This window comes from Lissotriton helveticus, chromosome 8, assembly GCF_964261635.1.
Source record: "Lissotriton helveticus chromosome 8, aLisHel1.1, whole genome shotgun sequence".
Classification (NCBI taxonomy): domain Eukaryota; kingdom Metazoa; phylum Chordata; class Amphibia; order Caudata; family Salamandridae; genus Lissotriton; species Lissotriton helveticus.
In genome coordinates, this window is record NC_136069.1 from 49,523,514 (window position 1) to 49,538,476 (window position 14,963).

A 14,963-nucleotide genomic window follows, 5' to 3' on the forward strand; every position below is an offset into this window, starting at 1 on the left:
AGCTGGCAACTACGTCCTTTGGTAAATAGGGTCTGGGTTCCCTGGTAAAGTCCTTATGTTCGCTGCCACCATTCGGAGAACTAGTAGTCCCTACCTGCAGGGCCTTAAAGTCCAATTCTCTGAGGCTCAACTCATGAGCTAGCCTACTCTCTTCTCTTGCCTTTTCCAATTTCGCCAACTCCCATTTTAACTGTCTCTCCTCCCTCCTGTCCGCTAGTTCGGCTTCAGTCATACTTCTCACGGAAACACTGCTGCCCTCTCTTGAGAGTGTTCTGGGACCTGGCAGTAGGTTCTCCCTCTCAGGTTGGTACAACACATCTACCCCGATGACAGTGTCCCGGTCTGCCTCCTCCTCCTCCTTCCCATCTGGGTGAGCTGCCACCCACGCCCTCAAGCTGGTTTGGAGTTCCCCCTTTTTAGCACTACGCTTGAAGAACACTCCCATGTTTTGACAAAATTCTCGGAGTTGAGCCACAGTATAGGTCTCTAATTCTTCCAGAGCAAATTCCATTTTGCCAATGAGAGTTCGGGACAGCCACTTGGAAGGAATCAGTTTAGAGGGTAATTAGAAGCTACCTCCATCCACCACCAGGAGTAAATTTGGAAAAACAAAAATATAATTAGGGAGTCCGCTAGGAGAAAACTCCAGGTGTAGGTCTGTGGAGTACACTACGTTACTATTGAGTGGATGCAGGCACAGTTCTCATCCCACCGCTAGACACCAATTATGTTAGACCTGGGATCACCAGACTACATAGGGTAGCTTGGCGCGAAGTGGGTAGGTCTATCCCAAAGGCAATAAGTATTAAGCTTGCATCGCACCCTTACAGTAACACAGTGTCCATCCACTCAAAAATGACACTACACCGTAATTTTATAAAAGTAGAAAAGTTTATCTTTTCCTCTACAAGTGTGCTTTCAATCACGTTTTTCTTAGTAGCTTCTCAATTTGCATTTAATACTCTGTAGTTACAATTCAGCAATAAATCATGGAATACAAGGAGATGTTACTTAGTCCTAACCTTAATCACAAGATTCGGTACAGCACAGACTGTGTTTCAATGCTAGACTTTCTTTTGATCACATGTAAACATGACTATAGATAAGCCTTATAAATATCGATTCCAAAATATGATAGCAATAATTAGGCAGTGCATAAGCCAACAATTAGCTAAAGTCAAAATTACAAAAGGAAGTGATTTATCTCCTAGAACCTTTCACTCTCATTTGTAAATGTAATTGGACACCTTCTCATGTAACTTGAACATATAAGGAATAAAGAACAGGTCTTGTTTCATGTACTTTGAACAGAGGAGTTACATTACTGCCCTCATGAATGAACTGTCTTCCATTGGTTCTTCACAGTAAGCCTGGTTGAGTAAGGAAAGAATAAACACTGTCCTTTAGTTCTCTGAACCCTATAAGCGATTTAAGGGAAATATCTTCTATCCGGTCTCTCTTAAAGGTCTCTCCGCCCAGCCAATTGGACTTTTTATTAGGGCTGAGGGAACCCACAAGATTAATCAGGCCAAGCCGAGGGGTCTATACACCCAATTTCCTCCTTTCAGCCCCCTCGCAGTGATCTTCCCAGCTTACTTTGTTTCTTGGCGCTGCTCTGTCCACACGGCCGATGTCAGTCGGCCGGGACGTTAAGGAACCTCCCCCGCAGGTCCTAGCCGGGGTACAAAGCCTGCAGGACTACGGAGGTGGGACCCGCCTTCCGCCAAGCGAGCGGCTCTCCGTTCGTCAGTAACCTCCCTTTCGCCACAGGAAATGCCGGCTCCTCCCTCAGTGCTCCTGTCACGCCGCGCTTCCTCCCCAGGCGCTCCTCAAAGCAGCGCCGAGGCGGGGCTACGATTCAACTTCCTCCGCCTCATGCTCCAGCCACCACGCAGAGCACACCTCTTCACAGGCTCTCCCACGGGTCCCGGTACTGGATTCAGCCTGCGCCTCACTCCCGCCACTCCCCCCTGCCCCCCCCCCCCCGCTCCCCGAACCAACAATCGGGGGCTAGTCAGGCAGCCACGGCAAGCTCCGCTTCACGAGCTCCGCACCTCCACCTCCACCGGCCACAGGCGCTCCTAAGTAGTCCCTAAATAATGGGAGGGACTACCCAAAGGCTGACAGGTCTAACAATGTCCCTATCTTTGAAGGTCATCATCCGTTCTAAAATTGGACGAGGGTTCACCTCGGGCAGAGTGGGGCTGAACAGGATTCTTTGAGCATGCTCCACAAAGAAGAATTTCAAGGAGGCGCCCAGTAAAATTGTTTCGCCAACCAGTCCTCCACAAAGAGTTCCAAAGAAGGATCCTCCACTTTTTCTGGAACCCCCATAAGGTGCACATTATGGCAAAGAGATCTGCCCTCAGTATCCTCAAGTTTATTAGCCAGAGACCTCAATTTAATTTTCATGACGAGACCCTCTGGTTGATGCTTTTCACCTGCGGCACCCCAGGGTGTCTTTTATTGCCTCCAAAATCGCAGCTGTGTGCTCGGCCAAAATCCTCGATTCCTCCCCCCTTCCCTGGGGGTCCCCGTTAGGCGCCATGGCTGTGGGGCCCTCCTTGGTTGCTTGTGGCTTAGGCAAGTGTCTCACAACAACGTAGCACAATACTGCCACTGGGTCTCTCACCAACCCCTCTATGACCTCCCTACTTAGCTCAGGTTTTTGCCTTATCGCTGCCCTCAAGGTTCCACTTTGTACTCGGTTGAGTGTGTACAGCCTAACTAGCGCCATTGTTAATGCATTGGAGATATACTCTCTGAAAACACTATGGGTCAGATTTAGATATCGGCAGACGGGTTACTCCGTTATAACTGTGACAGATATCCTGTCCGCCAAAATATAAATCCCATTGTATCCTATGAGATTTATATTTTGGCAGATGGGATATCCGTCACCGTTATGACAGAGTAACCTGTCCGCAAACATCTAAATCAGGCCCTAAATTCCCACGTTTAAATAAATACCTTCTGTTGTTCCGCCCATGGCTGTAATGAGTGCCAGGAACAGGACATTCCAGCGAGAGTGGCTGGAAAATGACACATCAGGAGTACAGGTAGGTGGTGGAGAGGGCCTTGAGGACTGTGAGTCAGTCCAACTGCTAGTTGGACTGAGTCCGGGCCCAGTCCGGGACTCCACAGGGAGCCCGGACTGGGCCTGGTATACTGTGTGCTTTTTTGGATTCCGGCTTCCAATTGTACTAGAATTTGAAGATTGAGTAAAGCATTTTATTTCAGACCGTCTCATCAGTGACTGCAACCCTTCTCAACCCCTTCTCCCCCACTTTGAGTTGTCGGTCTGGTTATATATGACTTCGCACTTTGGCCTTTCAGTCTTGTTGCCAAAAGTTAATCTGTGTAACTGCCCTTTCGTAAAATGTTTGCTTCAATTTGAGCAACACTGGCTCAGTCCTGTTAAAGTACAGCACAGTCATTGATCCCTTTACCTCTGAGATCTGTCTATAGTTGGCTACGTTATGCTCTAATGTATTTGCCCTTTCAAGTTCAGTCTGTTATCCAGCGGTCTCCCCTCCCTGTTGATTTGCGCTGCCATGGCTGTCACCATCCCTCTAGTAGGGCTATTGAACATGTCCCAAGTACTCCCACAGTTTGGGTCATTACTGTCTTTGCGCTCAATGGGATTCTCTCAGTGAGTTCCATCCTTTGAGATGGATTTGATTGAATAAGACATTATGGAGCAGCCATTGATTCTGTCTGCTGAAAACAAAAACATTTGTTCGAGGCATATGAGCTGTAGATCATATACTTGTGCCATCTAGTGTTGGGTCCGGATGTTTGCACTTTGTTTTTCTTCGGAGAAGTCTTTCCAGTCACGAGGTAGGTGACTCCTCCCCTAGGTGATAGTGTGCTTGGGCATCAACTCCATTGTTAGATTGTTTTTTTTTCGCCATCAGGTTCGGATGTGAATTGTTGAGCTCCAGCTCAGCACCGTTTTTCGGGCCCCCTTTGACGCACAATCCACTACCCTCGATGGTATTGTTAATCGACCTGCGGACAGAACATTCTTGGAAGGCTGTTGGACATACCCGCACCTGTATCGGTCGTAGCTGATGGAATGGACTCCCTTCAAGTTATGTCCAAGGTGTCGCGCTAAGTTCCCACACACCGACTTGCACGAGGTGTGAAACCTTTGCCTATCCCCGTAACGCGACGAGAAAGACTGACACGTGCCAGTCGTTCCATTCGAAGAAAATCCTCTGTGATCGTCGAGCTCGGCATCACATAATGTACCAGAAAAGCAGCCCCGCGCTGAACCTCCTCGCAGAAGAGTCCGATCAAGAAGAATCGCAATCGCAGGAAGCAGAGATGGACGAGGAGCCCGTCTCCGTATCCGACACTGACTCCAATGCCAAACTTGACCCCGGCACAACGGACCGTGAGTACAGAGACTTTGTTCCCATATTATCTCCTTTGCAAGAAAAAGGCTCCGGTCCCTCGTCTGCCTCCGGGCCAAGGTCGGCACCGAGAAAAAGCTTTGAGCACTTCGCCTGTGGGCTCGACGCCGAAGCACAAACAACAGCCTTCTGATTCGTGCTCGACCCGTTCCCATGCTGGTACTGACCCAAAACCTTTGCTGTTGAACCGAAACACCTTCTGGTTTCCATTCCGCCATTGCGGAAAGCGAAATCTTCAGAGCCGAAAGCTTCAGAGCTGAAATCGACATCCAAAGAAAGTACAGAGACTAAAGAGTCTCGGACTGAATTTGCACCGGATCCGTATCTAAAAGAAATCGTAATCCAGCCGTAAACTGGACACATTTATGCCAAACTTCCGGAGAAAAGGAAAATGGGATTATCAAAGGACTACCACATTCCTTTGAAAAAGAAAACTGTGGCTCTTTACATTTCTGAAAATCCTCTTATTAAACCTACACATTCCCCTACACCAGCATCACCTGACCCACACGATAAAGCAGATGATTATGATGACTTAGATGACTAAGCACCACAACATGTCCCACAGGATCCTGATACTAGGGATCATTATAATGTCCCTCAGCATGAAAATGACCCTGATTTGTATCCATTTAGACCTTCCCCTCCAGATGATAACATCGGGTACATTGAGCCCATCAATAGAGCTGCTCAATACCATGGGGTAGAGCTTCATAAAGAGAGTTTAGAAGAGGATTTTATATTAGAAACCCTTAGTTCATCTCAAAGGGCTACACAAACCTTACCAATGTTAAAGGCCCTTCTCAAACATACTGAAGATATCTTTAAAGACCCTGTCAAAGCCAGGATCATCACTCCCAGGCTAGAGAAAACATACCGGGCTGCACCTAGTGACCCAGTGTACATTAGGGGACAGTTACCTTTAGACTCTTTGGTCGTCTCTAATGCTTGTAAGAGGACTAACTCCCAAACCACAAGGGAGGCCTGACCTCTGGATAAAGAGTCCAAATTATTGAATGCTTCTGGTAAACGGATATCATCACAAGTGGCTAATAATTGGCGCATTGCCAATGCCCAGGCATTACTGGCAAGATATAATAGGGCTCATTATGATGAACTCCAAAAGCTCATTGAGTTCCTTCCTGACAAACATAAAGCTAAAGCCAGTGACCTTATTCAAGAGAGTAAATTAATGACTTAGTGGCAGATGTATCAAGATTCCGTTTGCGAATCTCAAATTGCGAGAATTTGCGATTCGCTGTTTCAGATTCGCAAAACGGGATGTACGTAAAGAATCGCTAAAGTTTTACAATTTCTTAAATATCACAAAAAAATCGAAGAATCCTATTTTGCGATTCCTTATTTGCAAAATTCGCAATTTAAGAAATCGCAAATCTGGGAATCTGCAATACAGGTGCAGCTTGATGACATCACAAGCAGGAAGCGGGAGTGATTAACTGCACCTGTTTGCCTGAGCCACACCCGGAGTCAGTTTGGAGTGTGTTTGGAGGCTGCACAGCATTTCAAGCTCTGCAATGGAGTCACAGAGGCCACAGGAGGGTATGGAGCCGGAAAAAAGAAAAAGAAAGCATACGTTTTATGAAAAAGAACAGGAGGTACTAATTGAAGAAATGGTCTGCAGCCATGAACTCCTGTTTGGAAAAAAAGCCCTGAAGGTACCAGAGGCAAGGAAAAGAAAGATATGGCTGGAAATCCAGGAAAAGGTGAATGCTGTGGGAGTGACCAACCGTACCATTGATAAGCTGCGAAAAAGATGGTATGACATGCACGAAAGATCAAAGGAGAGGGTGGCAGCCAGGTTAAAGGAGGCACACAAGACTGGTGGACGAACTTTAACAGCAGAACAGCTAAACACCCCATGAGGAGCTGGTAGAGTCCACTCTCCTGCCTGAGAGTGTGTGTGGAGTGGCTGACATTGACACCTCCGACCCTGCATCCAGTAGTCAAGGTAAGATGCAGGGCAAATAATCTTTAAACAGCTACACAGAGCATGCACACTGTTTAGAATGAGTGAAATGAATAAAACACTTTTGACTCCGGTCCACTCCTTACAACACACGTAGAAATGCATTATGGGAGTTGTAGTTGGATGAAGGATAGTTTGTGAATGAGACTGATAAAATCATGCCTTGAATGTGGGTTGAAGTGAAGGCAAAATGACAGTGTCAGGATTGAGACAACTTGAAAGTTGAAAACTTTATTCAGTCCAAAATGCATGACAAAACACAAACTCATATGTCCCCCTTTACATCCACAGCACAATCAAGGGCAACCGGGGACATTGCAGAGGGAGAGGACTCCCAAATTAATTTGGAACACACAAATGATGGGGAAAGCAGTGATGGATCCTACCAAACACCCATTATGCGCAGGAAGCATACATATGTGCCCCCACTGGATCCTTCGGAGGACGACATAGACGGCACTGGGGATGCAAGTGACAATAGATCTCAAATTCAGGAAGTATGTGACAGTCGTGCACAACTGCAACCACAGAAAAGGTCTCAAAGAAATGCAGCACGTAGGTCCTTGTCCAGGAGCAGCAGTGGCAATGTTGAGGAGCACACTCTGTTTGCAGGATTGGAGCAGAACGTGCTTCAAGTGCAGCGCCTGAAACACAAGGCACTGCGTTCAATAAACAGGCAGCTGAACACATTAAATAAAAATCAGAGGCACATGGGTGTGGGCATAATGGCCATGGCAGGTGCCATTGGGAAGCTATGCGCTAAACTTCAGCGCACTGAAAGTGCCAGGAACAGGGCTGCAGAACGTGCCAATGCACGTATGCACAATTACACCAAGGCTGTGAATCGGCTCTACGCAACCACCAGCAACCTAACTCGTCGCAGCATCACGATGCAGATGCAGATGACACACTGCTGCCAAGACATTGCCAGAGGGCTAGAACAAGTTACAAATGCTGTTGAACAGATGCAAACTGCTAACTCTGGTGGCAGCACACTAATGGTCTCTGGGGAGAGTGAAGAGACCTCCAGTAGGAGCAGCTTCACTCCTACATTGTCACTTACACCACGTCGCAGTGGCAGACATGGTGCTGCAGCTAGCCATACAACGGAGGGCACAGAGGCAGAACAGCGCCCTGCACCAAGCCGTCATCGGAGGAGGTGAAGTAGACGATTACACTATTGTCAAAAGTGGTGAAGCAACCAACCATAACTGATTTCCTGACATTAATCATCAGTGCTATCACTGTGTTGAAACATGTGGTACTGCTAACATTATTATGAGTGAAGTGTGAATAAACACATCACATGTTACAAAAATTATTCTTGATCATTATATTTATTTTTTACCTGAAAGTAGTTGTGTGTGATCTCAGACCGTCTCTGACGTCCAGAGGCTGCCCCTACTCCTGCTGCTGCCCTGCCAGGGGGAGGTGTGCAGTCATCATCCGATGTGTCTGAGTCGCTCATTCCAATTTCGGTGCCTTTCCTCATTGCCATGTTGTGGAGCATTGCGCAGCTTGTCACTATTTTACAACATGTTTTAGGGTTGTACTACAGTGCCCCTCCACTTTTATGTAGACATCTGAAACGGCTCTTCACGATGCCAAATGTGCGTTCTATGACGCTGCGCGTTGATCTGTAGGCCCTGTTATACCTCCTCTCACTTGCATTTGTTGGATTCAGATATGGCGTTAGGATAAAGTCTCGCACTGCGTAGGCACTGTCACCTGCATGGATGAAAAGGAAAGTTAAGTCAATGTTCCCCCCCAAAATGAGAAGTGGATGTATGTATGTGTGCTATTCATTTACCTAGCAGGTATCCCTCTCCAAACTCTCCAGCACTCAGACGTCTATGTATCCCACTATGTCGGAAGATGAAAGAGTCATGTGTGCTGCCAGGGTATTTTGCCACAATGTCATTGATAATGTATTTGGCATTGCACACAATCTGTATATTCAGAGAATGGTAGTATTTTCGGTTCCTGAACACATATTCTGTTGCTGCTGGCGGTGTGAGGGCGACATGGGTCCCATCAATGCAGCCAATGACATGGGGGAAACGTGCAATTTGATAGAAGTCAAGTTTTGTGTGCTGTAATGCCTTTGGGTGCTTGGGAAGTATATATGATGTGCTAACCTGTCCAGCATTGCATTAATAAATGCATGGAAAAAGCAAGATAGAGCACTCTGTGACACCCCACCAACCTCTGCTATGACTCCTTGAAAGGTGCCTGAGGCCAGAAGGTGCAGTGAGCACAATACCTGCACATGGGTGGGAATTGGTTGTGTCCTGCTTGTTGGGTGTTCCAAAAAGGGTTTCAGCTCCTCAATCAGGTCCAAGATGATGTGTTGGTGCAGCCTTTACTTCTCATGAATGTCCTCTTCAGTCTGCTGGAACAACGTGATGCGCAGTTTGAGTATGCGCTCCTGTCTCAGTCTCCTCTGTGCAAGAGCACGGATACGCAGCCTCCTGGCTATCACATATAGTGCTGCCATTGTGGAAGTTTCAGTTGCATTGTGGGCAGCTTTTTAGGTCGAGCAGACGTACTCTCAATGCGTGAGCATTGAGAGTGTCTGCTTCAGACCTAATGTTACCCGTCTGTCGTTTTGAGGACAGCAATCTGACACGAGCGTTTCCATCGCAGTTTTCACCGCGGGAGCGCGCGTCAGACCCGCGCATGCGCAGAGTACCCGCGCATGCGCAGAGTAACTCACTCACAGCCCTTGCTGACACAGACGCAGGCAGCCCCCACCCCTCTGCATGCACGCACGCACACACAGGCGAGCGCATGCACACACATACAGGCACACAGACACTCGCTCACACACACACACCCCCCTCCCCCACAGTCACACACACGCACTCCAAGACACATACACACACGCACGCACACACACATACACAGCCCGCCCCCACTCGCACGCGCACATGCTCCCCCCCCCCCCGCCCCGCTCAGCAACCCACTCACCGGCTTCCTTCGTGTGGCGGCTCTCAGCTGCAGGGGCCAGCAGCAGGACTCTTCTTCCCTCCTTCGGCACCGGGGCGCAGGGTAGGCTCCTGCCTGCTCCGGTGCACGGCTCCAATCGCGGCTCTTCCGTGGGAGGCGGGGTAGGCTCCGCCCTCCTACTTCCTGTTTCCTGTTGTCGCGCCGGCCTGCCTGACTTCCTGGTCGCAGGCCGGCAGAGTAACGAGGATGTTTTGCGGTATTTCTTTATTTATTTAATTATGCATTTTTATATAGCGCAGACTTTACCCGAAGGCGGTATTTATTTATGTATGTATTTATGCATTTTTATATAGCGCGGACTTTACCCGAAGGCGGTATTTATTTATTCATGTATTTATGCATTTTTCCTTGACAGCCTGCTTACTTGTTTTACACATGTTACCAGATATTACACTCATACACACACATCTGTCTGCCAGCAAGTGCAATTGTACCCTAATCATCTTGCCAGTGCCACGCCTTGAATCATGCAGAATAGATCCACATTTATGCAGCATCTGCCTTAATCCCCTACACTAGTTTAAAATGCTGTTTGTTCGCTACCAATAAAGAAACCGAGACCAGCTATCGTATAACATTTTCCCTATATTGCCTAAGTCTTCAGCGCGAGACTTCGTTAAATACGGCTGATACTGGCAGTCATTGACTCTGGTGCTCCTCATGACACCCACTCTACCTGCCGCCATTCGCCAACCCCAATGTGTTTGTCGGCAGAGGCTGGCAGTCATTGACTCTGGTGCCCCTCAGAACACCCACTCTACCTGCCGCCATTCGCCCACCCCAGTGTGTTTGTCGTCAGAGGCTGGCAGTCATTGACTGTGGTGCTCCTCATGACACCCACTCTACCTGCCGCCATTCGCCCACCCCAGTGTGTTTGTCGTCAGAGGCTGGCAGTCATTGACTCTGGTGCTCTTCATGACATGCCACTACCTGCCACCATTCGCCAACCACAGTGTGCTTGTTCCGCAAGTGATTTTTGTTTCCCTCCATTTCCAGCTGTATTACGAACGGTTAAAATTAGAAGCTCCACAGGCTACCTCTGATGTGATGTGGCCTGTAGCACACAAGGACTGTGTCCATCTGCTGCTCATCTAGGGCCTGGCTGCTGCTACTGTACAATGCTGGAGGTGCGGCATATTGATCGCACTGTGCTCTGGAAGTCCGTCCAAGACAGAAGAACTTCGGAGCGGGGTGTGGTGGTCTGTCAGGGTGAGTTCCAAGTGTTTGTGCATAGGTTTAAGATCACCCCATTAGTGTATCTTTTAGTACGACCAATTTTTTTTGTTTGTAAGTTCCCCGATTAAAATTATATATATATATATTCTCTCGATCTCTCTCTAATGCGCAAGTGTCTTCCAAGCTCTAGTTAGTGACTGCATGCTTAGATTGATCAGCCGTGTGCTCTGTCGAGCACAGCCTTCTGAGTCAGTCGAGCACAGCCTTCTGAGTCAGTGGTTGGCAAAGTGCCCAACAGTGCATAACAAACTACCTCGGGGAGCCGGGCCTTGAACTGGAGGAAATCGGTTTGTCTGTGGGTTTTAGCTGCACGAATACTTATGTATTCGGGGGGGGGGGGTTATTGCTGTTTGAATCCAGTGGCTGGAAGCCGATATGACGCACCCCTGTATTTAATTGGTGTTCCGTTGCTTTATGCGAACATGAATAGTTCGTTACCTTTCAGATGTGCTGCTGGTTTCCCTTAGACTAGGTTTCACAACACTTGCAGTCGCGAGTGCAGCAGGGCAAATCATTATTTCAAGAAGGCTAGTGACCGACCCAAGGGGATAATCTCAGTTTAAGAGTAAAGCTTGGAGACTCAGAAAATCTGTGACATTGCAGCAGCAACACGACGGGTTTGGTGATGAGCTCTGGCCTAGAAACTTGTTTAGTTGTTTCTCTAGGTTCATATATTCAAAATAAAACCTACACAGAGGAGGGTTTGGGTTAACCCTCTACATCCATTAGTCTGTTGGAGCATAATTCATATTTTGCTTCCTCTCATGACCACAAACATTATTAGCAGTGGATCAGCCCACTTCAGTCATTGGTTCGATTCTGCCGTGAGTGACTGTATTTGCACTTAACCTAAAAATGAGTGCACTTGAGTGCCATGGCTTTCCATTGTTTCCTTTCCCGTGTTCCCTTTTATTTCTTTACCCTGGTACCTTTTAATTTCTTTATTGATAAGTTGTCTTTGTTTTTAAGAGATAATTGCAGTGCCACCGTCAATGCTATAAGTAAATGAAAATTCAATTGAAACCAAAACCCTTTCATTGGAAACCGTTGAAGCTTTGTCACGCGTTACGTGACAAAGCTAGCTCGTCATGCACGTAGCGTAGGTAACGCCCATGACGAGCTGGCTTTGTCATGCGCGTCGAAGGGGTTATTCACGCCCTTACCTCACAATCTGTCTTCATGTATCTTTTCTCTCTACCTCACCAATCACAACATTCATGATCATCTCTTTACCTCGCTTCTCCGTTTCCCTTTCATTCTCTCTATCTATCTATCTATCTATCTATCGCCCTCACTCTATCTATAGCCCTCCCTCCCCCTATCGCCCTCCTTCTATCTATCGCCCTCCCTCTATCTATCTATCGCCCTCCCTCTATCTATCTATCGCACTCAGTCTATCGCATCACCACAGCATCACTCAGCACCACCACAGCATCAATCTGTGCAACCATTCAACAACAACTGGTTCAAATATGCTCTCTCAATGTTTCAAGCTTTATTACAAATGTCACAAAAATATGTTAATATTTCACTTCTGTTCTTGTATTTTCGTCACAATAAAATACACTGAACATAATCTTCACAAAAGTCATTTACAAAAGTTTAAGCTATTGCCATTATAAATTACAATAACTTTCATTTAAGTATTAATTATTAAAAAAAATTAAGTCATTGTTATTTGTAATATCAATACATCTAAGTCACGTAAATACAACACATATTGCATTACAAATGCTATAGGTGTCACAGTTGCGAAAGTTAAAACTATTGACATTGTAAATGACAAAGCTATTAATTTAGCTATTTTCAAAAGAAAACACATAAATAAAAACTTTGTCATTTACAATACCAATAGCTCAAACTTTCCTAATGCGAGACCTATTGCATTGCAAATGCTTGTTATACCCTCCACCTGGTTACCACCTGCATGCACTTGGTGGTAATTGCGATCTCTTAAATTGCAATTTTCTCAAATTCGCAATTTGTGAATTTTTGTTACATGTCACTGCGATTTCTTATTTTGCGATATACAGTTTGCGAATTTCGTAAACGGAGGACTTCGCGAATTAAGAAATCTCAAAAAAGCTTGCAGATTTCATGTTCTCGCAACGTAAGAAATCGCAATATTTGCGATTTCTTATTTTGCTGTGCGATTTGTGTCATACATACCTTTTTCCGATTTTTTTTTTTTTTGTCGTAAACGCAGTTTTTTCGTGAATCGCAGCGTTTGCGACAAAAAAAAACGGTTGATACATATGCCCCTAATACCTCAATCAATCAGAAGTGCCTTAGATCAGGCAGATAACACAGACATGCTTGGTTGAGGATTTCTGGGTTTAAACCTGAGGTACAAGCTTCTATCCTTAATCAACCTTTTGAGGCACAACATTTCTTTTGCCCAGCTGTGGATACATCTTTAGAAAAGATGAAAAAAGACACAGAGGTTGCTAAATCTATGGGGATCTTGCAAGCACCTTCTGGCAGAGGTTCCTTTTGTCACTCATTTTACAGGGGCGGTTCCAAAAACATTTCTGCAAGCATACTTCCTCCTCTTACAAGGGCAAAAATCAGTTGGCCTCTTCAAGAGGCACTAGAGAAGATAGAGGAAATAACGGCAGGGGAAGAGGCAGTGGTAGTTCTACATGCAACTCCCTCGCCAACAAGGATAAACAAGGACTTATTTCCCATACCACCCATCATTCCACTCCTGTCGGGGGACGTCTCTCACTATTTCTACTCATTTAGAACAAGATTACATCCGACAAATGGGTTCTACAAATTATCTAATCTGGTTATTGCCAGGAAGTTACAAGCACTCCACCCACTAGTCCTCCAAGGTCACACCTCATGTCACAAGAACACCTTACACTTCTAAAGCAAGAAGTTCTTTCATTGTTGCAAAAAGGTGCGATAGAACCAGTCCCTTTGCAATATCAAGGAACAGGAGTGTACTCCCTATACTTCCTCATTCCCAAAAAAGATGGCTCTCTCAGACCCCTATAGGGCCTCCGAGAACTTAAGCTATACATTCAGTCAGACCATTTTCACATGGTAACACTCCAGCAAGTGCTTCCTCTCCTTCAACACGGTGATTTTCTATCCACTCTGTATCTAAAGGACGCTTATTTCCACATACCAATACATCCTGCCCACCGCAAATACCTCCAGTTTGTGGTAGCAGGCCAACATTATCAATTCAAGGTCCTATTCTTCTTAGTCACAACCGCTCTAAGGGTTTTCACAAAATTCTTAGCAGTAGTCGCAGCCCACATGAGAAGACAACAGATTCACGTTTTCCCCTACTTAGACGACTCGCTTATAAAGGCCAGTTCATACAACAGTTGCCTGCGACACACAGAGAAAACTGTGCAACTCCTTCACCAACTAGGGTTCACAATAAACCAGGCCAAATCCCATCTCAAACCTTCAGTGTCTCAAGACTATCTAGGAGCTGCCATAAACACACACACAAAGCTGTAGCATATCTAACTCCAGCCAGACTCAGAACGTTTCAGAACGTACGTCTCAGTTTTAGCCTCAACACTCCTTACCAACTCATGCAACTACTAGGAATGATGGCGTCTTGCATTCTCAAAGTACTCTACGCAAGACGTCAAATCCGTCCTCTCCAGGAATGCTTAGCACGTCAGTGGAACCAGACTCCGGGACAGTTAAAGGGTCGGCCCTTGAGCGACCCGCTTCCTCAGACAGTCCTAACTACAGACGCATCACTAACAGGTTGAGAAACACATGTCCAAAACCACACAATTCAAGGCATGTGGAGCCCCCAGTAGATACAGCTTCACATCAATCACCTAGAGCTCCTTGCGATCTTTCTGGCTCTCAAAGCGTTTCAAGTTCAGTTAGTACGCAAAACCGTACTAATTCGTACAGCCAACATGACAGCCATGTACTACATTCAAAAACATGGGGGGGGAACAACACTGTGTCCCAGCTAGCACAGGAAATCTGGATCTCCAGTCCAGGCAAGCACTCTCCCCAGCAGCTCCACCTCACCACTGCAGACTCTAGTCCTCCGCTGTGCAGGGTTCGCGCCTGCAGCCCGGCAGTCTCTAGGAGACTCAACTGCTCTCCTTGTAACTTTACTGCGTAATAAATATATTTTATTGTGTTATGTTTTGATTGTTCCTCATTTTGGTTCTCCCCATTCTTGATTGTTTCCCACTTGATTGTTTTTCTCGTCCTGTTTCCCCGCCGCTGCTGCCCTTGCGGCCCCTCCCACACCGTCACAGCCCCCGCTCCAGCCTCCCTACCTACAGTCCCACCCCCCTCCCCTACTTATGTCGACCGCG

At 46.6% G+C, this 14,963-nt stretch overlaps 1 protein-coding gene across 3 annotated transcripts in view; it reads left to right on the forward strand.

Moving 5' to 3' along the window:
- Positions 1 to 14,963, forward strand: part of LOC144772344 (uncharacterized) — a 142,249-nt gene that overhangs the window by 88,747 nt on the left and 38,539 nt on the right. Inside the window, exon 6 of one of the 3 annotated variants that reach the window (XM_078656600.1) lies at positions 6,697 to 7,692. The exons of the other annotated variants lie outside the window; for them this stretch is intronic. Within the exon in view, the coding sequence (XP_078512726.1) occupies positions 6,697 to 7,568 (872 nt within the window). The 3' untranslated portion in view covers positions 7,569 to 7,692. Of the gene's footprint in view, positions 1 to 6,696; positions 7,693 to 14,963 lie in introns of those variants that run through there. 3 annotated transcript variants of the gene reach the window in all.